Here is a 27,371-nt window from a genome sequence, read left to right on the forward strand (position 1 = left end):
TCTTGGAGCTGGCCTGCCTGGCTCCCAATCCAATTCCACCACAGAAGAGCTGTGTGGCTTCGAGCAAGTTCCCTAACCTCTCTGATCTTCAGCTTCCACATCTAAAACCGGGGATAACAAGAATTCCCCTCACACTGGGTTGTTCTGAAAATCAGACGAGAATGAATACAAGCACAACGCTCAGTGCAGAGCCTGGCCTGGATGTATATTTTGAATGTTAGTCATTAATACCACGGTCACCGGTGGTGGGTCAAGGAAGAGAACTCTGAATGACTGAAAGAAGATTAGCTAGGAGTATTTCCAGAAACTTCCATTTCTATGGGATTCTCATCTCTGCCATTTCTTTTTATTTTATTTATTTATTTGAGAGACAGAGCGAGCACAAGCAGGTGGAGGGGCAGAGGGAGAGGGAGAAACAGACTCACTGCTGAGCAGGGAGCCCGATGCAGGACTCGATCCCAGGACCCTGGGATCATGACCTGAACTGAAGGCAGACGCTTAACCGCTGAGCCACCCGGACGCCCCTCTTCTCTTCCCTTTCTATAGGGTTACTTTATCCCTCCCCAAATCCCAGAACCTCTCAACCAGAACACTGCCCCATGGAGAAAACAGCTCTAAGGCATAGACATTTAGGCATACATACGAAATGACACATATACTTCTTCTTCTTTCATTTTTTTAGGGGGGGCGGTTGGGGGTATCTTTTTAGCCCGGCCAAAAGAGAACAAAATGGAACTAAGTTAAATATACAAAGCTGCTATGAAATAGACACCTAACAGAGTTAAGAAGTGAAACAAATATTAAGAAAGGATACTTTATGGGCTCTAAAATCTCATCAGGAGCATCATTTCAAAACTTGAAAAACTTTAATAGAAATATCAAGGAAGGGAGGCTACCGCTGAATGGAGAGAATCAGAAAGAACTGGGTTCAAATCCAATGTCTGACATTTACCAGCTGCGTGGACCTGGGAAACACTCATTGGCCTCAGCTGCATCATCGATAAAAATGGAGTCAGTATACCTCCTTGGTGGACTTATTGGCTAATCAGTACGTAAAGTATTTAACACATTGCCTGCTGCGCAGATACAAAAAGGGCTGTTGTCTTACATCCAGAAAAACAATGGTCTAGGATGAATACTACTTGTACTCTGCCTCCTGACTCCACAGAGAAATGAATAGAATTCACAGAAATCATTACCATCTTGCCCCCCCCAAGTCAAAGTGGAGCATCTGACAAAAAGATGAAAGTAGGAAAACCAAAAAGAGAGGCCAGGAACGAAGCCAACACACAAAATACATGCCGCAAAGGCCTGTACGCTTGTTGTGGGCGGGCCACACGTTTAATTCTAAGCTTTAGAGTAGCGACACAAAGAGGGAAAATGATCACTTTCAAGATTCAAAGGGTCCATATGACAGAAATAAACCAGGAAAAGTGCAACTATTTCTGGTGATGAGAACAGAGAGATATTTTTGCAGTGGGTTCTCATTAATGACGGAAAACGAATAATACAGCAATCGCGGCACTACGGTTTTCGTAGTGCATGCGTGCTGGGTTTACGCTCACCGTGGGTAAGACGTCGCGGCCGACTTTGGGCAGGATGCAGAGATGAACACGAGACGGTTTGAGCCTTTGCAGAATTTACAGTCTTGCCGATGAGATGCACATGCATCTAAATGGTTATAACACCGGGACAACGTGCCACATGCCCCCAGAGGGGAAAGATGAATTCTGCCAGAGCATTAGGGGAAGCTTCGTTCAAGTAGGTGGTCTTTTATTTGGCCTCGAAAACAAGTTTTTATGTTTTATCATCTCGATATGGAAATTTTCAACCATTCGGAAACAGAAGAGAAAATCTGATGAACTCCCATCATCCATCTGTGACATTTTTCAGCAGTTTACCAATTTTGTTTCACCTATGTCCGTTTTTTTGGCTTACTCTGCTGGGGTGTTTTTAAGCAAATCCCATTCATTGTGTCATTTAGCCTCTAAATACTAAGTCTTGTTTTGCAAAACATAATCACCAAGCCATTATTTTACCCAATGGAATGACCAGTTATCCCTTAACATCACCTGATTCCTTTTTTCTTTAAAGGTTTTATTTATTTATTTGAGAGAAACAGAGAGAGAATGAGTAGAGAAGGGCAGAGGGAGAGGGAGAAAGAATGTAAAGCAGACTCCACACTGAGCACAGAGCCCAACTCGGGGTTTGATCCCATGACCTCAAGATCATGACCCGAGCCGAAACCAAGAGTCGGACACTTAACCGACTGAGCCACACAGGTGCCCCAACATCACCTGATTCTTAACCCATGTTCAAATTTCCCAGAGTTTCAAAGATGTCTTTGACAGCTGGTTGTTCCAATCAGGATCCCAACATGGTGCACATGACCTGGGAAATGTACAGTGTCCCCGCCCACTTTTTTTTCAGGCCAGCGGTTTATTGAAGGAATCGGGCAATTGTCCTGTTGTATGTTAGATGGAAGGAATTTCAAAAGTCAGATGTTTGGGGAGGGAGAGGGCACTTCGGAAATCCGGAGCAAGAACTGTGAGGTGGCTCTGCTTGGGTGTTGGGATGCAGATGATACTGACCATCAGCCTGTGCTATTCTTTGTGTGTTGGGACGATGGGCTTAGGGGGATGGCTTGGGAAGCGGTTTTTGGACTGGGGTGAGGTGAGTTGGCAGCCTGGCTAAAGGCTGTTGCATGACTGATAGCTAGAAAAATACTGAGTGCTAGAACTAGAGCAGGAGAGCAGTGTTGCTAAGAGCCGGGGATCTGGAGCCCACCTGCCTGGGTTCAAGTCTCAGCTCTGCCACTCTCTAGCTGTGTGGTCTTGGGCAAATTTCTTAACATACCTAAGCAACTGTGTTCTGAGCTGTCGACAGGAGAGCTTATACCAATACCTGCCTCAAAATGTTGACTTTGGGATTAAATGAGATCACTCATAAGAGTGCTTAGTAAAATACTCAAAAAAGTTAGCTGTCCTGAGAACAGTGTTGCAGGCAATGGCAGAAGGGGCATCCGTAAGAGGCCTCGCCAAATGGCCTGGACCAGCTCTGGTGACTGGGGGATGTGTTCAGAAACAGGAGTTAGGCAATCAAAGAATCACTGATAACTCAACTTTTTAAATCTCTTCTTCCCCACCCCTCAAAATGCACACACACACCCCCTATCAATGTCACTCTACCTTGTCTAAACACAGAAAAAGCAAGCAGGAAAGGGACTTCAGAGGAAAAAAAAAAAAAGATTAGATTTTTTTTTTCTTCAGTGGGATACAATGGAAACATTGGAAGAATATCCATGTGGAGACAGCCACTTGGAAGATGAACACTGGGCTCTTGAAGTCTAGAGAAATGGCAGAGGTGGGGTTGTAGTTCAAGGGTCATCCACATTGGTGTAACGGTTAAGTCAGCAGTAAGATAAAAACCACAAGTGAAAGGATGCAGATTAAAAAAAAAAAGCAAATTCACACACACACACACACACACACGCACGCACGCGCACGCGCGTTGGTGAAGTCCACCTGAGCACACTAAAGACCATTTAGGGGCAGGAGAAAGAAGACTTAGTGAATGAAGCAGGCTGAGATGTGTTTGAACGTTAAGTAAGGCATTTAGAAATGGCAGTGTAAATAGAAACCAAGGTTTCTAAGGAGACCATTCATGGGTGTCAAAGGCAGAGCTGAAATAAAAGAGGTCTGGGAGGCAGTGACTGATTGTGGTATTAGGAAGTTATTTAACATGGATGTCCAGGCCTGGGGAGGGTGTTCCAAATGCAAATCTGGGAGCTGTCCTATATAAGTACAAATGAAAGACATACAAGAGGGAAAGAACTGAGTGATGGGAGCAGAAAATCTCAGGAAGTCATCTCAAAGTGTGCTGGAAGGTGGAAAAGCCCCCAAACTGCGAGAAAGCCTCTGGGTTTTGTGAACAGGAAGTCCCTGGTACCCTCTGAAAGCCCCCAAATGGAATGGCTCATCTCTAAGTTGTACATTTGTGAGTGACAAGCCCTGTGAGTGCATACATAATTCTGCAAGAGGGCCTCTTCCATATGGTGAGCTCAGTCCCTTGGGAACTAAACTGCAAAGCTACTATCTAATTTTGTAAGGAAACAAAAGTCACGTGATTAAATTAGCTCGGGGAGATTGGCACCCACGTGCAAAGAATCAGGAGCCGGGTGTGCACCGTTCCAGAAGAGCACCGCACGTCTCCGTCCACAGACGAGCCTCTGAAATGCTCAGCTAGACACTACCTGAAAACCTAGACACAGGTTTTCCCCACCAGGCATGTATTCGCTGCAGGCTCTGGGGCCCACAACCTCCAAGGTAATACTTCTGTCTAACAGGCTTCCTGAGTAACACCACTGCCATCATAAAATTGCTCTGGCGAACTGACCGGTGTAGATTCTGAGTGTCCCATTTTCTTTGGTTTCACAGGTTAAGATCTTCAATTCATTGTTTAAGGACAGTCTCAGAGGCCACTGAAGAGTTCCGGTTGTTGCCATTTTTGCGTCTCTGCTCGATCCAACCAATGTCTTTCCTGCTATGCGTGTTTACGGGTAACGAGTGGGCAGCAGGACGGGCTGTCCCAGGCTGCGTCTGGAGGCTGGTGGTTGAAGGCGAATGACATCAGGCGCGGGGCTGCGTCCCTGACTCAAGCGAGTAGTTATCATCAAATTCCTTCACGGCCACGGGCACATTGCAAACATACAGAAGGAGGGAGCTCCCCTAAACCCACCATGCGGCTTGGTTTAGTCTACAGCCATTGATCCTTGCTCTGTTCTCTCTTTCTCTTGTTCACCATAAGTGATGGGGGAAATGCAGCTGGGCTCCAGGCCGGGCTCAGCCAAGCCTCCTTTCCTTTAAAGGCAAGGCAGCTACATTCGTGGAGAAGGAGAGAGAATTTCAACCTCCACAGCCAAAAGGTGAGGCTGAAGGAATTCCATGTCTGTTAGCTTCTGGAATCTGTGACTAGGGGCCAAGTCACAAATTGCAGGCATGATCACACCTCATTGGTTTTAAAAACCACGTTCTACTTCTCGTGTCTAAGTAGTCTTCTTGGAAACCTAAAAGCGTGTCTGGGGGTTGGATGGTGAACATTTGTTGTCTTGTGATCTGGGGACAACAGTTGATGTCCTCACACAAAAAAATGCTGCTGGAAGGAGGCTGTGGGCAACACAGAAAGATCGCTAGGGTCTGGTCTAAAAGTAAAAGCAGAGCAACTTGACGGAAACACATTGCAAACGTTCTGAATTCTAACAGGCTTTGTCCATATGGTTGATATTTGAGTCTCTACGTGCACACTGCTGGTCCTTATGTTGGTACCACATCTGCTTAAGAGTTAAAACAGGTGTCCTCCCCAGCCATAAACAAGACTTTCAGAGGCGATGCTGGGGCCCCTGTGTGGGCTCTACGTAACAGAAACAGATCTCTGAGCGCCATGAAACTCCAGTTCGAAGGCTAGACATACCAAAAAAATAAAGATATCCAGGAGAACAAAGACTCTTAAGAATGTCATTAAGAAAGAATAACGAAATAATAAAAAGCAAGGGTCCTGTAACATTCAGTCCGTGTTTCATGATCAGCATGACTCAATCTGTCTTCACGTGGTGCTGCTTTACATTTAAAGTGTAACTAACTAAAAATAAGCCTCAAAATCCTAGATTTGCTCAAGTAGCAACACAGCCTTCACTTCAAATCGCACATCATTTCTGACATAAAAAAAAAAAAATCGGCAATTGAGGACGTAAGAGGCCTTTCCCTCCCAAAGTGCGGGCTCTGATCCCACAATGTCATCACTCATATTCCAGTCCAGAATTCCCTAGAAATTCTTCCAGCACTTTCTATGAGACCTCCTGGCCTCTTGGTCCTAAACTCACACACCGTGTAGGGTAGGCAGGACAATGGTTCCGCCAAAGATATCTGCTTCCTAATCCACCGAACCTCTGACTGCACAAGGAAGGGGGATTAAGGTTGCTAATCAGTTGACCTTAAGACAAGGAGATTATTCTGGGGCACTGGGTGGGCCCAGCATAATCACAAATGTCCTTAAAATGTGGAAGAGGGAGGGTTAGAGATGTGATAATGGAAGCCGGGTGAGAGAGATGCTATTTGGCTGAGTCTGAACGTGGAAAGAGGGGACCGCAAGGTGAGAAACCTGCCTGATCTCTAGAAGCTGGGGGAAAAAAAAGGAAACATTCTCTCTAGAGCTTCCAGAAAGGAAAGCTGATGCTCTGCTGCTGACCCCTTGAGTTTACAGCCCACTGAGGACCATGTGGGACTTCTGACCTTTAGAACTGTACGTCTGTGTCATTTTAAGTCAGGAAACGTGTATTAATTTGTTACAACAGCGATAGCAAACCGACCCATCCTGTCCGGGAAGCAGAGACAACCTCATCTCGGGGATGCAACCCCGATGCTAGGATAGGCAATGCCTGGGGCTTCTTTAGCAAGAAGACCTATTCATTTACTTTTCTCCCAGTTAAACTCCCAGCATCCAGCAGAGTGCTAGTCCTCAGAAAGGATGGTTATAAAATGGTGCAGCATCTTCTAAATTTGTGTGTGTGGTGGGGAGGAGGTACAGCTGGAGAGCAATGTAGCACTATTGTTAGAAACTCAGTCCCTTTTCTAGCGAACCTGCCTTAATATGACTTTAAAAATCTGTCTTTTCTGTTTCCCTGTTCTTTTCTCTTCAAAACACCCCTGGGTGCTTTGAATGTTTGGATAATCTTCAGCGATGATCTAAAGCTAGAGAATTTCAGCTGCCACATCGTGCAGATTTTTTGGACAATGCCTTCGACGGGATTCAGATAAGGTTTGATAATATTTAATACAACAGTCGTGAATTAGAAGGTGAATAATTTAATGAGAATGCTAGGGCTTGCTTGGAAGAGCTGATGTAAGAATATTAATAGATTCTACATGGAATCGTACATGGGTTTTTTGTTGTTGGTGTTTGTAACTTAGTTTTGTTTTCATTAGAGAAAAAAAGAGCCAGAGATCCTCTGAATAGGTTAATGCATATGGACCAAGGATGCTTTTAGGAAAAAGATTTTCAGGATCCCCTTGGAGTGAGGACACAACTCAACTCCATGCTTAGAGATAAATGAGGATGCGTCAGGCCCTATTTCAGCCCATCTGCCCCAAATATCCGGGAAATCTGATTTCTTTACCAAGGCACAAATCATGAGTCATCAGACAAGATGAGCGGTGAGAAGCCTTAAAACCCGGTGGTGGGATGTGACTGCATCAGGAGACACTGCCAGAAAACGGGATGGCCTGACCTATCGAATACAATTAAAAATAGAACAGGAACACTTACCCTCATGTCTCCGTTCACAGTTTTCGGTGTGTGGTTGAATGCATGTGCGGGGTCCTTGTTGTACACTTTGAGGAGCGATCTGTCCTGAATGTTCCTGGAATCAAAAACATCAAGGACTATGGCAGATGAAAGGAGCCTTACTTTGGCCATTTCTTTTGCCTGCCCTGCAGAATCAGGTAAAAGACACCAACAGACAATTCAACTGTTGTCTACAGTCAACCGGGCAAAAAGTTCTTTCACCATAAAATGGGCAAAAATAAATAAGGAAAAGGAGAAAAGTGACTCCAGCTTTTCTTGCCCGTTTTTGTTCCTCAGGAAAGTATTTGTCTTTCCCTGCAGTCCTCCACCCACAAATATCAGTTAGCGTGGACTTTCTTTCAAGATCTGAGCAAGGAAAGCTAACACTTTCAATAAAGCTCCAATCCTTACACGACGTTCAAAGGGATTTGGTTAATATTTAAATATTTAATAGTTTACTTTGCCCAAACACCTGGTTTTCTGCTTATCTCATGAGTGCACACAAAGGAAAATGGTTTTTCCTTCAAACACTTTCGGCAAGGAACAGAAAATGTTATTTGCAGTCCGGGAAGAAAAAAAAAAGTACCACCAAGATCAAAACGAGCATCTTTACAATGCCTTTTTTCTCCTTCCACAGTGGCTATTAAAAATACTCGTCTACGTACAAGTGGGCTGACTGGACGTGCAGAGTGTTTAGAAGGAACAGCAGCAGATCGAGTCTTCTGCTTGTCTCTTTCTCCTTCTGAGCCCGGCACTTAGAGCCCGGGAGTCGGTCATACCGCAACAAAGGACAGAAACCCCACATCTTGCTCAGAGCCTACCTTAGAATTATTTAAGAGCACAGGAATGTCTACGAAGTCCTTCTCCCTCCACATTCAGCTTTCATCAGCAGAAGGGCCACCCCAAGCACTGTCAGCCCCGTCTACACTGCGTCCTTCCAATGCCGGCGCGCGGAGCTCGGGGATGTGTGTGCAGGGAGATGCATTCCTTTCCTCCAGGTGCAGCCACACGTTCTGTGGGCTGATCGCAATCTCTGGGATTACTGGGTTATGTTTTGTTTTAAATGGAGTGGAGGATTCTTGGACTAGTCTTGCTTCCCTCCTTTAAGTATCTGTCAGTAATGGCTTTGAAGCAATGACTAGCCCAAGCTTGCAGGGCTGCTCCAGACTTCAAGGAGCTCGTTACGAGCTGGCGTACGGGGGAGCCTGCAGCCCTTGTTATTAAAGGGGCTAGCTTACTATGAAGGCAAGAGCTCACAGAAGGTGAGGACATGGGGATTCACTAAAAGGACCCGCCCTCCCAGCTCCCGCTGTGGCTTTGTGGGGGGGGGTGGTCACAAGTGACAATATGAAGAAAATGAAAACCTTACTTGAGCAGCGAACAAAACTTAGTGTGATTCTAAAGGTATTTAAAATACATGAAGTTGGTTTATGATTAATTTAGAAACAGGCTCATCCAAGATGAACCAACAGTAAAGGCCCAGACTGCATTTACCATGGCAACATTTACAACACGGAATTTCGACCTGAACGCTCCATAGCATTTCCCTAAGGAAAATATGAAGAACCCAACCCAGTGACGAAATAGTTAAATGTTTAACCAGCACACTCTCACTTCAAAAACACTGGATGTGAAAGGAAATTTGTCTCTGGGCTCAGAATATTGAAGCCATTGTCTTCAGTGACAATCTCCATGGTCCACTTTTGGAGGGGAGAGAGAGAATCTACGTAATGTTGGTGGTGAGAATTTATTCTACCATTCATATAAAATATAATTGAGACATTTTATGCATTAAGCAAAGAGACATAAGAATTCTTTGGAAAAGACAGACATAGGATCACCTAGCATAAACATTATATTCATCACCAAATAAAAACACTTCATCCACTGAAATATTTTTAGATCCATTTTCATAGGTAAATCAGAATACTGAAAAGTAAAATCAGCGACAAACTTATAAATCAATGACTTTCCCATTAAACATTTTAAATTAGATTTTAAAAACGACTTTCACAAATGTGAACATATTAACTGAAAATTATTGATGTTGAAAGAAAGGGTCCTGTCTTCTCTCAAGCACTATTTTCATCTGTTTTATCAACTGACTTTGCATCAGGGAGAATCATCTCAGTTCGAAAGTTGGGGGCACCTTTTCCCCTTTATCGTCCCTCCCATTTCTCTCTCCACAACCTCCTGTGACACTCCAGAAGAACTCCTGAAGGGAGCCCTAGCAGTAACACTTTGAGGTTTGGGAAAGGCTCTAGAAAATCATGACTCTATGCAATTTAAAAAGGCTTGCATGAAAAAAATAAGTAAGTAAAAATGTTTGCATGGGCTGCAAGACAGTGGGGTCCAATTGTTCCTAATAACCTCATCAGGCTTGAGCTCCATAATCAAAAGTCACTTTATGCAGTTTCATATGGATTTATTATTACCATTTCTCTTCAGTCTTCTCACTGCAAAACACGGAAATTCAAGAAGATAGCTGTAAAACAGCATGCCCATGTGAAAACGCTACATGGGACTATATGACCACAAACATACTCCTTAGATACACAATGTGATGACTTCATGTTTAAGTTCATGCTCTGTAAATTCCATTCTTTTTTTTTTGTGACAGGCTGATTAATAATTTATTTCAAAGAACAAACATGAATTTTCTGATATCCATGAATATTTAAACATGCTTTTTAAAGGTAGCAAGGTGGTGCAACAGACGTAACACCTATACCTTAGGGCATGCGTCAAACTTTGAAAGCCCTAAATTACTCATATACCTTGGCACACGCCTAAGTATGTCATTTGCGATCATTGTAAGATATTTATCAGTTCACATTTGTTATGCACTGGAGGCATACTGTTTAAAAGTGGTTTCTATTAATTTCCTAATGAAGAAACAGGGCATCCTGCTCTCCCCATGGGGAAGGGATCCCAAAGTCCAAGTTGTGGACCAGATCGGTTGGGCAGGGAATGTTCTGAGGGGATTAAAAAAAAAAACTCCTCGCAAAAGGATGTGGGCAGTCAGGTCTGCGGCTGCGCTGGGAAATGAAGTGGCTGTGGGATCTTGAATAAGTCCCTTAACTTTTACGCATCTGAGTTTCCGGTCCCATAAAACGAAAGGGCTGAATTAGTCACTCAATACTTTTTAAGTTCTAAAATGTCTATGAGCTATACTAGTAACGCCTTGTTTGTGCCAATTCAAGTCTGGTTTGTCAGGCTGTTTGGCTGGGAAGATCGGATGGGTCCCGTCTGCTCTAGACACAACACCATCATGGTGGATACAGATGCTTTTATTTCTGCACCCCTGCAGTAGCATGAATCCACCTGGCCTCATTTGAGGGTACATTCTCCTAGGGGCCCCGGAGAAAGCCCACCTAGAAAGTGAGATTTTTTGGTAAGGCCAGCTATTTAAGGAAAACATAGAGACAGAGAATGCTTCTCAGCCTCTTCTCTTATGGACAACAGCATTGGGTTCCCTGCTTCTACTCTAACCTGTTGGTGTAAATTATGGCCCAGTGGGATCACTGCCTAACACGTTCAGAGTCTCTGTGAGGGAAAAAGCACTTGAGAAGGAGCTGGGAAAGTTCCAGTCACAAGCATGGCCTTATGATGTTGATCAAGTCTCTTCACCACCTTCTGGGCCTCAGTTTCCCCAACTCTTAAACAGTGGATTGGTTACTTCTTATATTCTTCTCAGAGGTAATAAGCAAACATCTATGTGGGAAAAGTCTGTCCTCACTTTTGTAAACCAGACCTTGTAAATGGATTATAGAAAAACAGGTTATGAATTCACACCTGGGTGAGATAAGCCTGCCAACCAGGGTAACAGATAGCTGTGCTTCCTTCGTGGGGACATGGAGAGATGAGGACTCAGTACACACCATAGCAATGCTAAATGCAGTATGGTGGACGGAGACACACACACACACACACACACACACACACACACACACACGACATCACTACCTACCTTACATCATTTAGTTCATAATAGACATTTCTGCTTTCATCTTTGATGTAAATGGCGACACTGGGCGATTCTAGCATTTTCATGGTGAGCTGCTGTGGAAAGGCACTTACGAAGAGAGCACGGATTGTGTCTGCACTTGTGATTTCATTCGGCATCCTGAGCTGCTTGGTTTCATCTCCATACTGGAGATAGAGAACCCCTGCACGCAAAATGAACACAGTTATCAGTCCCAGATCAAGACTCACGCAACACGCAGCAAAAGCTTAGCCACTTCTGTCTTAACACAGGCAGCAATGGTCAGGACAAGCTTGGAAAGCGTGTAACAAGAGATGTTTGTTTGGAATTTCCAAGGAATGCACTTTCTGGTTATCACAAGAATACTCACTTTTATTCTTTGGAGTCCAGGCAGGTGTTAAAAAGGCTAATTCCCAACTATTTTAAAACCAAAAGGACAAGAAGCTAACCTCTGGTAGCCTAAAGCAAAAGACAATACTTTATTCCCTTGAAAGGTATATTTAGGAATTTGACCCCATAGGGTGATTTTGCCCATGTTTTTCATTAGCTAACAACACAATCATTATAACGATGGGTAAGCTATATAGTTTAAGTCTTTGTAGTCCATTCAGAGACATTTTAAGTGGAAAGGCTACAATATTTCTGTGGCTCTAATACATATTTATTGAATGTTTATACCAAATGAAACTATCTACAAGAAAAGAATCTGACACCGCAATGTTTCAGAAAGAAAATGGAACAAGTCAGTTACATAAAGAAACACAGAAGCACAGGATTGTAGAATTTTAGAGTTCCGGGGGGTATATGGCTTCCAATGAGCCATACTGCCTAGTATCCATGACCCGGGGGAGTGTAGTCCCTTCCCACATGGACTCTGGGCTTGGCCATGTGACTTGTTTTGATCAACGAGACATTAGCAAGTAAGATGCAAAATGGAGGCTTGGTAAGTGCTTGCACCCTAGACCTTGACCTCTTGATGTGTGGTCTTGGATGCTCCCTCACAGAACCAAGCTTCTGTGAGTCCATCTGAGCCACATGAGGAGGCCGCATGAAGAAGAATGAAAGCCCTGACTGACGGCCCCCACTAAGCTTCCATTCTATAGCCAGCACTACCAGCCAGTCATGTGGGTGAGCCACCTTGGGAGGAGAATCCCCAGCTCCAGGTGACCTGCCCCAGCTGCCATCACATGGAACCAAAATGTGATGCCCCCTTCCAAGCGCTGCCCAAATTACAGAATAAAGCCAGTAAGTAATTGTTGATTTAATTCACTATGTTTACAGTCACCTGTTATGCAAAAATGTATAACTGAAACAGGGTATCAAAAATCCGGACATTTAATTGGAATCCACTTCTTGTGAGAATCTGCTGAAGACAGACTATTATCACTAGAGTACGCTTTGGCAGGAGAGACTCAAAAAAAGAATAGAATATGACTTCTGGTTACAATAAGGCAATTTATGTAACAAATTTATCTCTATCTCCTCCTGAAATTCCATTAAAGTGACAAAGAAGAATAAAAAAGCACAAATCAAAGAATTAAAGGAACGAGAGAGGAAACAGTACCAGACAAGAAAAGGCTGACACCTGAGTCTTCAAGGGGAGAACTCCAGATAAAACATGCAGGGCTAGGGAAGCTCCAGAAGCAAGACACCAGCTCCCTCTGAGGGGAGCAGTGCAGACTGAGTGGAAACCATGAGGCCTGATGGAACCTTCTTTTCTTTCTAATGGTTCTGCAACCTGTCCGAAGCTTTCTATCCCACTCAGCCAGCTGACTCTCCACATCCACAGAAGAAGACCAAAGAGCCAGAACCAAACAGACTACATTCTGGCTCACCAGGCACAGGGCAGGGTGGGTGAGGTGACTTCTCACAGAATGTTTGCAAAGGGGTGACCCTCAGTCAAGAAACTGGAGGAACCCCTCTAGGAAAGTTGACTGGCCTATGAGAAAGGACCAATAAATAGATTTTTGAGGGTAATGCTCAAGTTCTGTTTGATCCTCACTGTGAAGTGGCCCAACCCATATATGAAAGCTTCCAGTTAGTATGACCATGCCTCACGCACGCATTTGCAGACTACCCAGAATTAACAGACATTTCATTCAAGCCACTAACATGAGACACCAAAATAAACAGAAAACAGAAACTCAGAAATGATGAGAGAGTCCAAGAAAAGGGGAACATTTGGAAAGCAAGAGCAAGCTCTGGGAATCATGAGAGCAGGAATTAAAAATTCAGGAAGGAAGAGGGGTGCCTGGCTGGCTCAGTCAGTAGAGCATGTGACTCTTGATCTTGGAGTTGGGCATAGAGTTTACTTAACTAGAAAAAAAAATTCAGGGAGGAAGAAAAAGTTGATGAAATCTGAGAAAGTGGAGCAAAAAGACTAAGGAACAGGAGAGAGTGAAAAACACTAAGAAAAACAGATAATTATTTCAGAGCATCCCAAGTATTACTAATGGGAATTTGGGTAAAAGAGATCAGGAAAAACAGAAGATTTACAAAAAGCATTATAAAAAAAAAAATTTCCCCCAAACTGAAGGGCCTGAGATCAGAGACTGAAAAAGTTTATGAAATGCACAACATAATCAGGCTGGTCACTGAGGCATCCAGATGGCAGGGGGGAGAACAGAAGATCCTCCAAGTCCCCAAAGGGTTGGGCAGAAAAGCCACAAACAAAGGAGTGGGAGCCAGAAAGGCGTGAATTTTCTCAGCAGCAACCCAGAAACCAGAAGACAATGAGAAATAGCTTCGAAAATCCAGACAGCAATATTTTTGATCTACATCTATATTCATCCAGACCATCCTTTAGGTTTTTATGAAAGTCGGCTTCTCAGTGAGGCCTTCCTTCACTACCTTTGTCAAAATTTCAGCACCCATTCTTCCAAATACTTCATACCCCCCGCTCTTGTTTCATTTCTATTCCTCAGCATTTTTCGCATATACTGTAATTCATATTTTAACTCTTGCTATTGCTTATCATCACTTTCTTCCTTTAGACTGTAAGCTTCATGAGGTCAGGGATTTTTTTTTTTTAACTTTTTTATTGTTGTTGTTCAACCACAGTACCCTGAGCACCTGTAGATACTACTTGTTACACAGCAGGTTCTCAATAAATGTTTGTTGAGTGAATGATTTATCAGTCAGCCAAGAGGAGTGTTCATTTCGGGTCTATCCAAGCTACTTCATACAGCTTGGTAATCCTGTTCCCGATTTGTATACACATTAGAAATACTTTCTGAAGTGGCTGTTTCCTTGATTGGAGTCGTCCTTTTTTTTTATTATTATGTTAACCACCATACATTACATCATTAGTTTTTGATGTAGTGTTCCATGATTCATTGTTTGCGTATGACACCCAGTGCTCCATGCAGAACATGCCCTCTTTAATACCTATCACCAGGTTAACCTATCCCTCCACCTCCCTCCCTCTAGAACCCTCAGTTTGTTTCTCAGAGTCCATAGTTTCTCATGGTTTGTCTCCCCCTCTGATTTCCCCCCCTTCATTTTTCCCTTCCTGCTATCTTCTTCTTCTTCTTTTTATTTTTTTAACATATAATGTATTATTTGTTTCAGGGGTACAGGTCTGTGATTCAACAGTCTTGCACAATTCACAGCGCTCACGGTAGCACATACCCTCCCCAATGTCTATCACCCAGTCACCCCATCCCTCCCACCCCCCACCACTCCAGCAACCCTCAGTTTGTCTCCTGAGATTAAGAATTCCTCGTATCAGTGAGGTCATATGATACATGTCTTTCTCTGATTGTGGAGTCATCCTTTTGCACTGAGCATAAGCAGCTAAATTTCCCCTCGGAGGACATTCGGATCCTCAGCTTCTTCAGGGAGCTAGTTTTTCAAAATATCCACGCTGTTACATGTTCCTCAGACTCCAGAAAAATCCTTTCAAGTCTGTCTGATCACAGATCTTGCCAGTTTTTGCCCCAAATGGGAGATGCGGTGACTGTCCCACGTGATCGGTGATGCCACAGCTAACGGCCCAAACTACTCTTGAGGTCTGGGCCCTGACCACGCCTGGGCGAAGCCCCTGCCGATGGGCCACTTACAGCCTCACTCCCGTCAAATATCACAGCCTCATTCCACCCAAGGGGCCTGGTTTTCATTCCTGCGTCCGCATTCTGTGCATGCGTGTGCTTGAAATCGAATTTGTAGACTCTGAGTGAAAAGAAATTAAAAAAAGGGGGCCGAAATGACAGTTACCTCAGGGTCTGGCTGGTACAGATGCCTGCTGGGTACACAAGTCCAGTTCCAGATCGTGAAAATCCAGAGAAGACGGGAAAGATGGCTTTACGAACAGAGGAGAACAGTTTTCTACACTTGCCTCAGTTTGCTTTCTCAATTCAGGAGAGGTATTTAGAAATGCTTAAACTCAGAAGGAAATCTCTTAATATATGATGGCGGTTTATTGGCTCAGTGATGAGATTCAGTTCGCTCTGGCATTCTTTCCTAGCTCTGAGCGGTGCAGCCTGCTCCAGATTACGGGGGAAGTCTGAAGGACTTTGGCTCATACTGTCCCTTTTTATGAAGAAGAGAAGGGGACAGGGAAATGCATTTATAATGTCTGCTATGTGTCAGAAACGGTATGCATGGGTTTCACTTAATCAGCACAGCATCTCTTGTCAGGTAGGTATTATGGCCCCATTTCACAGAGAGGGAAAACAAAGCTCAGAAGGTCCAAGTAACTTGCTTAAAGTAAAAGCTAGTAGATCGCTAACTAGCTTATATATCCCATTCTGTGCATCCACAGAACCGAGGGTCTCTCCCTGGAAGCCTGTGGCCTCTGAAATCCTGCACTGAGCCACACCCATCTCCTCCAACCTCCCTTTCTGGACGCGCTTAGCTGTCCTCACACTTTTTGCCTGACTGTCTGCTTTGAAGATGTCGAAGCACGTGCTGAGGGGAGTGGGGGGTAGGCACAGAGCTCTGGAAGCAGCAGAGTGTTGAAATGAACCTCAGGACACTTGGAGCCCCTCTGAGAAGCCAGAATATTCAACAATTCTTCCACCTCAATGGCCCTGCAGAGGCAATGTGGATTTTTCACCAAGAACTCTTGATCACATTTTACCAAAAAAGTACACTTGGCAGGTCACGCTTGTGTGACACATCCTCAGAATCTTCTGGATCTCAGAATCAGTTCCAGAACATGGGACATCTTCTCAAATATTCCTTACTTGATATGGTGTGCAAGAATTTTCACACTGTCACCTGGCTTGGACTGAATGTCTGTGTGTCCCTCCCCCTCCCCTAATTCTTATGTTAAAACCCTAACCCCCCAGGGTTGGTTTTCGGAAGTGGGGCCTCCGGGAGGTAATTCAGTCATGAGGGTGGAGCACCATGATGGGATTAGTGCCCTTCTAAGAAGAGACACAAGACAGTTTATTTTCTCTCTCTGCTCTCTGCCCTGTGGGGAAACGAAGTGAAAACCGCCATCTGCAAACCATGAAGTCAGCCCTCCCCAGACACCAGATTTGCTGGTGCCTTGGTCTTGAACTTCCCAGCCTTTGGAAGGTTGAGAAATAAATGGTTTTAAGATGCTCAGTCTAGGGTGGGGGCGCCTGGGCGGCTCACTCCTTTAAGTGTCGGACTCTTGATTTCAGCTCAGGTCATGATCTCAGGTTCCTGAGATGGAGCCCCGCATCGGGCTCCACAACCAGTGGGGAGTCTGCTTCTCTCTCCCTCTGCCCCTGCCCCCATCCATGCTCTCTTTCTCTCTCACTTTAAAATAAATAAATAAATCTTAAAAAAAAAAAAAGATACTAAGTCTAGTTAATTTGTTATACCAGCCTGAATGGACCTGTCTCCTATTCCTGCCTTATTATCCCAAACCATGCCACATTCCCATGGCACTAGAGTTGTTCTGGAAATCCTGCTGTCCTGTGAACTTAGCAGGCACACTTAACACTGCATGCTGTGCCATCACCTTGGGTGATCTCTCCGCCAGCTTGCTTGGCCTGCACACGACCTCCTCTGAGCTATTTCCCCCACCACTCCTCCATCACTTTTCCACTAAGGATTGAGGAATTAATTTTTCTTGCGTAAGTCCTCACATCATGTTTTCCTGAAATTGCAAGCATAGTTTTTAATTCTGCAGTATGATTAGCTGTATTCATCAGATGGGAAGATAGGAGAATATTAGGCACAAAGTAGATGCTCACGTATCTTTTAGCTGAAAAAAATTTAATTCTCCCTGTACTGTGGCCCAGTTAATATGTATGCTTGCCTTCTGGCATGCCTTCTACCACCTCCCCTAAATGACATTTTCCACAGGTAGGTGATGGTGACAATTCCAAATGACTTAAATTCCTCAGTTTCCCCAAATACAACTTAAGATTATGCAGATCAATATTTGCATTACGACTACTGCAAATGGCTAATGCCTTAAAAATATTAAGAGCTCTTATAGTACCTTCTGGTAGGAAACTCACTCTTCAACTTACTAAGAAAAACATAAGTACTAAAATATTAAGATACCTTCTTATACTTATCAAATTGGCAGAGGTCTTTACAATACAATAAACAATGCTGACAAGGGTCAGGAAAATGAATTTTCTCACATACCACTGTTGGGAAAATAAACTGACACCACTTCTCTAAAGGGCTACTTGTTAATAGATGTCAAAAGCCCTCTGAATTACACACATGGTTTGAGCCAGTAATTCCATTTGTACACATTTATGCACAAAGATAGAGTGACGAGGATGCTCAACAGAGCATCATCTCTAAGAATAGTATGGGGGAATCCCAACATTAGGGGATTCATTTAATAAATCAATTCACTTAATAAATCTATTGACTGAATACTACCACTGTTATTAAAAGCAATTCTAGGAGAAGATGAGAAAAACGTTGTATTTTGTTAAGTGATAAAGTGTACTACAAAACAGAAAGGAACTTGATTTCCCCCTGATGGCAGTGATGGGTCCAGGTTTTGTACGGTCTGAAGCTTACACAGTTTTGAGGGACCTCTTTAAGAACAACAGTACAAGTTAGAAACATAAAATTCAGTATGAAAGTTAATTATTTGCCTGGTTCCATCAGGCTCATGGTAAGTCTACCTATTTGATGACTGTACACCAACATGACAAGACTGATTGTCTCTGGGTGATAAGCTCATGGTTGATAATGTTCTCTACGATTTTCTGTATCTTCTATTCTACATTTCCTAAAATAACTATGCTTTGATTTGATCATTTGAAAAGATAACCTCCACAGATCTAAAAAGACTGGCCAATTAGGGATTCTACTCAGTAAACTGAGTAATTTTTTTAAGCCAAAAGAGATGGGCTATGGGAGGCTGCTCCTACAGAAACTTACAGTGGAGTTGGCAGAATGTAAATTGGCATCTGAAATGGGAAAGACATTGGTACTGAATATAAACAAAAGATTCCAGTATAGTTAACATACTGGTGTCCCCTTAAGAGACTGAATTCAAGAGTCTTTGGATTTAAGACAAAATGAATTGAGGGGGACCTGCAGGGATGCCTTCTTTCGTTCACTACATAAGCCTCTACAGTGTGCCAGGGCCTATACCAGGAATGGGAGGTACGACGGTAACCCCCTGGTCACCCTCTGTGTTCTAACCCCTCCAGCCATTCCATAAACGGCACTGTTCTTTAGAAGTTAGCAATTCATACCTCACACCAGCGGACACTCTGTTTCAGACATAGCAGTGATTTTAAGACAAGTCTGCATGTGTTCTTTGAAAAGCTCGAGCGTGCCCTCAGATGTCAGTAATGTTTTCCGTCCCGGAGAAGACCCATGCTGCTATGTCCCTTCCTATGGAGTAGCTTTTCAAGGAGGTGACAAAGCAGGCTGGTGACAGTTCCTTGTGAGGACGAACAAGATAAAAGAAAATTCATTCTCTATAGAAAGTCTGGATGCTCTTTAGTTTTGGAATAACCTGACTCTCAGATTTCAGTGTCTTTGTTTTGAGTAAACACCAAATCTTTGCGTTGTTATTGGAAATGATGGTATCAATCAAACCTTTTCTTATTCCATCCAGATACCTGATATTTAAAGGCAATGTGAAACTTCGTTAAGTCTGTTAGCTAATTTATCTTCTAATAGTTATACCTGAGGAACTATGGAGACCCTCTGAGAGTCCCTATGGGAGAATCTTGATGAAAGGCTGAAAAATTCTAGGGAAATAAGTTGCAATTTTATGCCAAATTCTGGTTTAGAATGTGCTCTAAAGACCCTTAATTGTGGACCCACCTGTGTTAGCATCATGGAAGAACATGTTAAAGCAGTAAGTTTGTTGCAAGTTGAATGACAGAGTCTCGCCCCCTCAACAACCTGACAGACAGCAGTCACTGGACAGAGATTCTGCTTGGAGGCACTCATTCTTGACACAAAGTCTTATTAGGTTAGCATGTGACATGATAATACCATTGAAGTGAGCATCCCAAGGCATTTCTCTAAAAAAAAATGCCTTGAAGAATCTGTTGATGACTTCTGGAATTCAAACTGTGTTGAAGTCATGAATGTGTCTGATGCTGATTTCTAGTACTGGGGCCATATTCATTCCCAGGGCATCTTACTGCCCTTTTCCATGGATAGTTACAAACGTGTCTGTGAAGAAGCTATAAAGCAAAGTCACTCAAGAACTTGCAGCCCAACGTCAACGGAGTCAATCATTTAATCTTAAAGGTTACTCAACAATTAAGGCAGAAAGTGTACGAAAATGCTGTTGAGAAACACTATAATTGAGTATGGGTACCGTACATCTGTAACTGAATTCTCTCTTACACTTAAGGTGAGCTGTCAGTTCAATTAAACATCACGTTGTCCATTCATTTCATAAGCTAGTATTCATATGAATAATAAAGTAGTAAGAGGAAAAACTTCAAGTTTAAATGCAAACCCCTAAATAAAATATTAGCAAAACCGACCTAGCAATGTATGAAAAAGTACATCACGACCAACAAGAATTTATCTCAGGAATATAAGGACTAGATAGTCTAGTCCTAATACAGTCTGCAATAAGAAGTAAGTAAAGAGGTGCCTGGGTGGCTCAGTCAGTTAAGCACCTGACTCTGGATTTCAGCTCAGGTCATGATCTCAGTGTTGTGCGATAGAGCCCTGAGTCCTCAGCATGGAGCCTAAAGCATGGAGCCACTATTAAAATTGTCTCTCTCCCTCTGGCCCTCCCCCTATTCGCACTCACTATCGCTCTTTAAAAAAAAAAAAAAAGGAAATAAGTAAAGAGAAACTATATATGATAATCTTGACCGTGTCAGAAAAATGTTAAGAAAAATCCAAAACACATTTATATTTAAAAAAAAATTTAAGAATTAAAGAGAACTTTCTTAACTTGGTGAAAGGTAGCCAACCAAAAACCTCAAGGAAGGGGAATGCTTAATGATGAAAAATGAGAAGAATTCTCTTTAAAGTTAGATTTTTGGGGGGGGGCACCTGGCTGGCTCGGTTGGTAGAGTATGCGACTCTTGATCTCAGGGTTCTAAGTCTGAGGCCCATGTTGGGTGTAGAGATTACTTAAAAATAAAATCTTTAAACTCAGGTTTTTTTGTTATTGTTGCATCTGAAGTCAGTCTGACTAGCATCGTTAATACAAGAAAAAGAAATAAAAGGCATATGAATCAGAAGGGATAATCAAACCTGTGATTATTTTCAGGTGATCTAACAGAGAATCCATGGAAACCTGCAGACACTGTTAGAGCCAATAAGGATTCAATATGACGGAATGATACAAGATCAGTATATAGAATCAACAGCAACCCCAAATACCAGAAAAAAATAGAGAGTGCAGTTTAATAAAAATATAGAGCAACAGCATGGCAATTTTGAAGAGCAACAGTAAGAGGGAGTCCTTGTTCTACCAACTATCAACACTATTAAAACTGTGGTTTGGGCACAGGGATAGAACAAACAGAACTATGGAACAAAACAGCCTGGAAAAAGACCGAGGTTTTATGAAAGCTTGATATATGACAGAAGGGGTGGTACAAATCAGTGGAGAACGTAACAATAAAAAAAAAAGAAAAAAAAAACAAATCAGTGAAGAGATTACTGTTTAATAAATAGTATCAGGAAGACTGGTTCTCCAAATGGAAAAATAAAAAACAAACAAACAAAAAACCAAAAACAAGCAAAAACCTTTCCTTACACCATAAGTAAAATAAATTGCCGATGGACTAAAGACCTGTATGTGAGAAGTTAAAACTGAGATTTGAAAAACAAAACAAAACAAAACAAAACAAAACAAAACATGGTGCTGTCTCCCAGCACATCAGTATAGGGACTTTTTAAAAGAAATAAAAACCAAAAGCCACAAAAAAAATCTGCTTAATGACACTACATTAAAACGGATATTTTTACTGTACAAGACGTTGTCAACAAAGTAAGGAAGACAAACCACAGTCTGGGAGAAGTCATTTACAACTCGTATGCTCTACCAAGGATCAGTATTCAGAATAATTAAAGAACCTTATAAATCAATAAGAAAATAGAAAATGGAACGGGCAAAAATAGATATCCAAAACTGGACACAGAAAGGCAACTCATAGAGAAGCCGAGAATCATAAAAAGGCCCAGCCTCACTATTCATTATGGAAATAAAAATGGAAACAATGACATACTATTTCATACCCAACCCAGAGGCAAAAGTCAATAAACCCAAGAACCTTAAGTACTGGCAAGGTCACGGAAATTATAGTCTGCTACTCAGTGCTGGTGGGAGACCTGGTAAAGCTGAAGACGTGCATCCCGACCCCCGGCTACTTCTTTAAATTATCCATCAGAGAGAGAAATCTCACATGCAAGCCCTTGTTCTAGGATGTTCGATGCAACACCACTTCCCACCAATTTGTTCTCAGTGGTTTATTCATACAATGGAACAATAAACAGCACTTACAATGAATGAACTAGAACCACATCTATCAACAGGAATCAATCTCAGAAACATAATTTGAGGGGATACAGAAAGTTACAAAGGATACGTACAGTATGTTCCCATTTATGTAAAGTTTTATAACACACAAAAATAATATATTCTATTTATGAATAATACCAGTAGAAGCACCAAAACCCTCAAGACAGTCACATCCTCCAACTTCAGCATGGAGTGAGCTCTGGGAAAGGAGGGGGGGGAACGGAGACGGAATTTTACATTTTAATTCTTTAAAAATGCCAGAGGGCTGAAGCAATTAGAAAGAGAGTTTTCCTTTTGGGGGCACCTGGCTGGCTCAGTCAGAGGCGCATGTGACTCTTGATCTTGGGGTCATGAGTTTGAGCCCCATGTTGGGTGTAGAGATTGCTAAAAACAAACAAACAAACAAAAAACTTAAAAAAAAAAAAGATAGGTTTCCTTTTAAAATTTGACAGGTACTGGGGCGCCTGGGTGGCAAAGTCGGTTAAGTGTCAGACTCTTGGTTTTGGCTCAGCTCATGATCTCAGGGTTGTGAGATCAAGCCCCACGTCGGGCTCTGTGCTGATTGAGATTCTCTCTCCCTCTCCTTCTGCCCCTCCTGCATGTGCTCCTTCTCAAAAAAATAAATGAATAAGTCTTTTAAAAAATCTTTAAAAAATTGTTTTACAGAAACTTATAGAGTGTTCGCCATGCGCCAGACCCTGCCTGACCTTTTCAAATATTAACTCCTTTAATCCTCTCTACAGAGGTGATATTGTAATTATCCCCACTTCACAGAGGAGGAACACTCAGGTAAGAGAAGTAACTTGTGTGACTCTATTAATGACCGTAACCATTTTATGCTGTCTCTCAAATGTTAAGCAGAAGTATCTGTTTAATTTCGGTAATGTTTATTATATTATGTTTTCTGTCCTTTGCCATTCAAAAAAAACTAAAATATATATGTTTGTGTATATATATGAATGCCAAGTAATGCCATCTAAATGGTGTCCTTTCCACAGAGCACCCAGGAGCTTATACCTGGATGTAGTTCTGGGAATTCAGGAAGTTTTCCTTGACTTGTGACAAAATGATGGGTATGGAAATTCTATAGTACAAAGCAAAGGATAAAGGCCACAAGAGGAAGAAGGAGATTTTCTTAAAGGTGAGGACAAAAGTGTAAAAGATGGTAATCATGGTCTCAGAAAAAAATTAATTGACCTTTCAGGGATATGGAAAATGCGACTTTTACAGTTTCCAATGCATGTTTTCAAAGGATCAGAAATATAATTCAGAAAAAAACCTAGAACCACCCCACTGGGAGATTTATAGATCCTGCATTTTCTTCAATCATAGGCACACAGATCATGGACATTAGTAAGAAACCATCTGAGTTAATCTGAAACTTTTTTCTTCTCTGCTAAATTATTAACATTTTACATAATACTAACTAGCAATTATTATGGATGAATATATCTTTAGAAAAGTTTTCAGTATGAAATTCTAGTTTTTATGTTATCTACATGTAGATTAAAAAAACCCACCAATATATAGTGTTAATTTTATTATTCAGAATTTCTTTTATTTTCTGTGAATATTATTTTGCTTGAAAAGGTGACAACCTGTTTGGTCCTCAAGCTGGGGGAGAAAGACATTGCAAGATGTTGATAAGATGAGCCTCTTTTCTCCCCTCATAAGCAAACCCCAGCATCACCAGGAATTTCCAGAGGAAACTTTCCAGGTAAATGGGAGCAATGTTGCTTCTTAATACTCGGACATGCTAATGGCAATCAAATAAAAACCATCCTTTGATGACAAATGTCATAAACAAATGCCAGTAGACCCAATCTCTAGGATCCCATTCCCTAGGGCAGACTCCCTCCTTTTTGAAACTCATGTTTAAAAAGTAGGAAATGGGGGGTGCTCGGACCCCGAAGAGCCTTGCCTTCTGGTGCCACCTCTTCCCACGTCTCTTCCCTTGCTGGCCCCCTTTCCCCGGCTGCACCCCTTGGTCTCCTGCTGAAGTCCAGGCTTCCACAGGGGCTCCCGTCCCCAGCCAGGCTAGTCTCTGTCGCTCTGTGACTCTCATGGACTCATCCACTCTCTACCAGCTCAGGGAAATATTTTGGGGGGAAAATGACCATCGGATAAATCAGTAAATCAGGCTTTGCCACCCCGAGGTCTCGGGATGCATCCGCTCATGTCACCGGGCCCAAAAAGAGGGAGCTGCCTCAGTCAAAGGGTGACGCTCTGGCCACAGGCAGCCACTGAGGGCTATTCAGGGATGCTCCTCTTTGCCCTTCGGCTCCCCGGGTCCGCTGGAGAAGGCAGAGCAGGGCGTGCGGCCAAGCAGGAGGGCGAGGCGTGCACTGGGCAGAGAAGTTGCTCCTCTTCTGGGCTGCTTTTTTCTCAGCTTCTTCTTAGGTTGTCTGAGGGGGAGGCTCAGAATTCTTTTCCAGAAAGTGGTGAGAAAGAGCGTGTGGGCAGTTTGGGGGAATTCATATCTCACTGGCCTTCATTTGGAGCTCTTAAAAAAAAAAAAAAAAAAAAAAAGAACAACCCAGAATTGCTGTTTCTCCTTTATGACCTCGAAACATAAGGCAAGCCACCCAATGCCAGCTCTCATGGGAATGATCGACTTCCTTCATGTTTGTGATCAGATTCCACGGAAGTGTAGGGCTTATGTGCCTAAGTGCCCCTGCCCTGGGCACTATACTTCAGAGCTTCTCCAGCTCCAACACAGGTGCATGCACCCCAAGTATGGAGGGGTGACGGAGGCACGGCTGTGTGCAGGGCACATGGAGGGCACTCATCCACGTGGGTTGGTCATGGCTCATGTTCGCACTGTGGCAACTAGGCCGAGGCGGGGGCTGCTACGGGCTGGGGGTGGGGAGGGCCTTCTCCATCTCGTGATCCAGCACAGAACTCTTGTGAGCATTTCGGAGAATGCTAAAATCCAATCTAGCTTTCTCTGTGGTCACAAACGTGTATTTATCAAAGTAGGAGGATAGAACATATTTTACTTAACCATTTGCCAGCTTGATTTACAGCTTTAAAAATATTTAGACAGATGGTCTGTGAGCCCCTCTGCTCCTGCCCCAAGCAGGCTGGAGTGTGACCCAGAAAAGATGAGACGCGTTTCCCCGATATCGGCTTCGAAGCGAGGGACAGGGCCTTCTCCACCTTCTGGCATTCAAGTCGGTATGCCGTCCACTCTATCAACAGGTGATTTTATATTTATCTTTTGAGTAGTCCTAATGGAAGCAGGTACCCGAGTGCCCTCTACTTACTTCTTCAGAGATTCGGTTACTTTATTTTTGGCTTTATGTTGGTTGGAAAGGAGTCACGCCGAGCTGCTTTTAGTATCTGCACATTTTATGCATCGGTGAACTGCTTTGGGTACTATTTAAGTTTTAAAGGTTTCCTATTACTATTACACGCTAGTTATTCTGTTATTCATTCGCTACCTGATTCCTCTGGGCTTTCAGTTGACTTTGCCAGGGTGGCTGTAAAGGTCCCCTCCGCCACGACAGGCCACAGCCGTCCTGTGGACACTCCCAGACACATCCAGCCAGGCTCCAGCCTCAAGTGGGCAGTGACGGAGCATGAGGCGGGGTCAGTCTGTTCCGAGGCTTGTCCCTGGCTTCCTGCCCACTCTTCCTCCCGGTGTCTTCCCCGCAGCTCCAGTATCGCTCCTCCTGTGTCCTCGGGTCCACGCCAGAGGGTGTGGATCTTCTGGAAGCCTCTGTCCTTGCCCCTCTCCACACCCTGCCCCCGTGGGGAGATCTGGAATGTCCTCTCAGCTCCGGCCAGAGGAATAAAGGGGCCCCCGAGAGAGCTATTTCTTAGGAGAGTCCAGAGAGATGGCAGTGCGAAGGCCCCAAACAAGCCCCCGAGGCCGGGGAAGAGTGCTCAGGATCAGGGTCGTGCACACAGGGTACATGAGTGGGAGAGAAACTGGACGGCGGCTGAGACTGGTCTACTGGTCAGTGTTCTGATCTAGCTCCTTTGGTGGTACCTGCCCTGGTGGGGAAGGGGGCTTTTCAGAGTGTTTGTCAGGCTTATCTCATTTTCCCCAGGCTACCCTTATATGCCATTTTCTGCTTTAAGAGCAAGTGGGAAAGGACAGAGTTGCTGCTGGGGGAATTCCAGGTGCACAGGGTTAAGGACATGACGCTCTCCCCTCCCCCCCCCGGCCCGCCCCCCGACACTGCCCAGCCCCCAGCGCGCAGGGGCTCTAAGGAAGGGACTGGCACTGGGTGCTAGGGGCCATGACGTCCATCTCCAGGACCGGGCTCTGACAACCGAGCTTTCTAACTGCCCTCAGAAGACCCCGAAAAGACGTTTTATTGTACCTTCACCTTCTGTTCCCCTCTGGTACTTTCTGAAGAGGCGTGGAAGAGGCATCACACAGGGCTACTTCTCCCTCCCCGTCTCCCTTTGAAGTTGCAAGGGCTGCCTTTTAAGAGCAGCTTCTGTTCTCAACCACAAGATCACAATAAAGAACAAAAGTCTGAGGGTGGCTAAAGCAGCTCTGGGAGTGGTGGGTGGGGACCGGCCGCGGTGGCAAAGCTTCCCTGCTCAGATCCCTGTCCCTGGGCATCCTGTGTCACTGCCCATATAATATCATGCCTGCTTCCAGATTCACCATAAATAACCCTTCACCCTCTCTCCCCACTTTCAGAGGTAAGAGTCCCCCCTAAAAGCCCCAAGATCAAAATGCCAATTGTTAACATTCCTACTAAAGGCATCGAGAAAGAAGCCATGAGCCCTGTAGCACCTGTACCCGCTTGGTTAGCTAAGGAATCAGTCAGGGCAAGTCGCTGTCCGGGGCTGCCCTCCTCGTAACACGCACTGGACCCATGGAACATACCTCTCGCTAGAGGAAACCCGGAGAAACAGGACCCAGCCCAAATTACTACCACTTACAGGCAGCTGGGCGTTCTCTTGGCTTTATTTTCTATAATAGCAATTCACGTGGTATATAAACATTATGCTTTCAAACAATCGGAAGGGAGAGAAGAAGAGACTCTGTCACTTTGCCACAGCACGGGTGACTCAGCTCAGGTAGTGCGCTTCTCCGAGTTAAAACAGTTGAACTAAAAGTGGAGCAGACTGATCCTTAAGGGAAAGCTTTAGGAACAGAGAAAGTTCAGGAAGCTCGGG

General features: G+C 43.7%; 1 protein-coding gene across 1 annotated transcript in view; it reads right to left on the bottom strand.

The window, feature by feature from the left end:
* KIAA1217 (KIAA1217 ortholog) overlaps positions 1 to 27,371 on the bottom strand; it is a 283,716-nt gene that overhangs the window by 84,366 nt on the left and 171,979 nt on the right. Inside the window, 2 exon segments of the mRNA XM_025891962.2 lie at positions 7,321 to 7,414; positions 11,309 to 11,507. Of these exon segments, the coding sequence (XP_025747747.2) occupies positions 7,321 to 7,414; positions 11,309 to 11,507 (293 nt within the window).

The sequence above is a fragment of the Callorhinus ursinus genome, unplaced genomic scaffold (assembly GCF_003265705.2).
Source record: "Callorhinus ursinus isolate GAN/ISIS: 27379988/994484 unplaced genomic scaffold, GSC_fseal_2.0 scaffold63, whole genome shotgun sequence".
Classification (NCBI taxonomy): domain Eukaryota; kingdom Metazoa; phylum Chordata; class Mammalia; order Carnivora; family Otariidae; genus Callorhinus; species Callorhinus ursinus.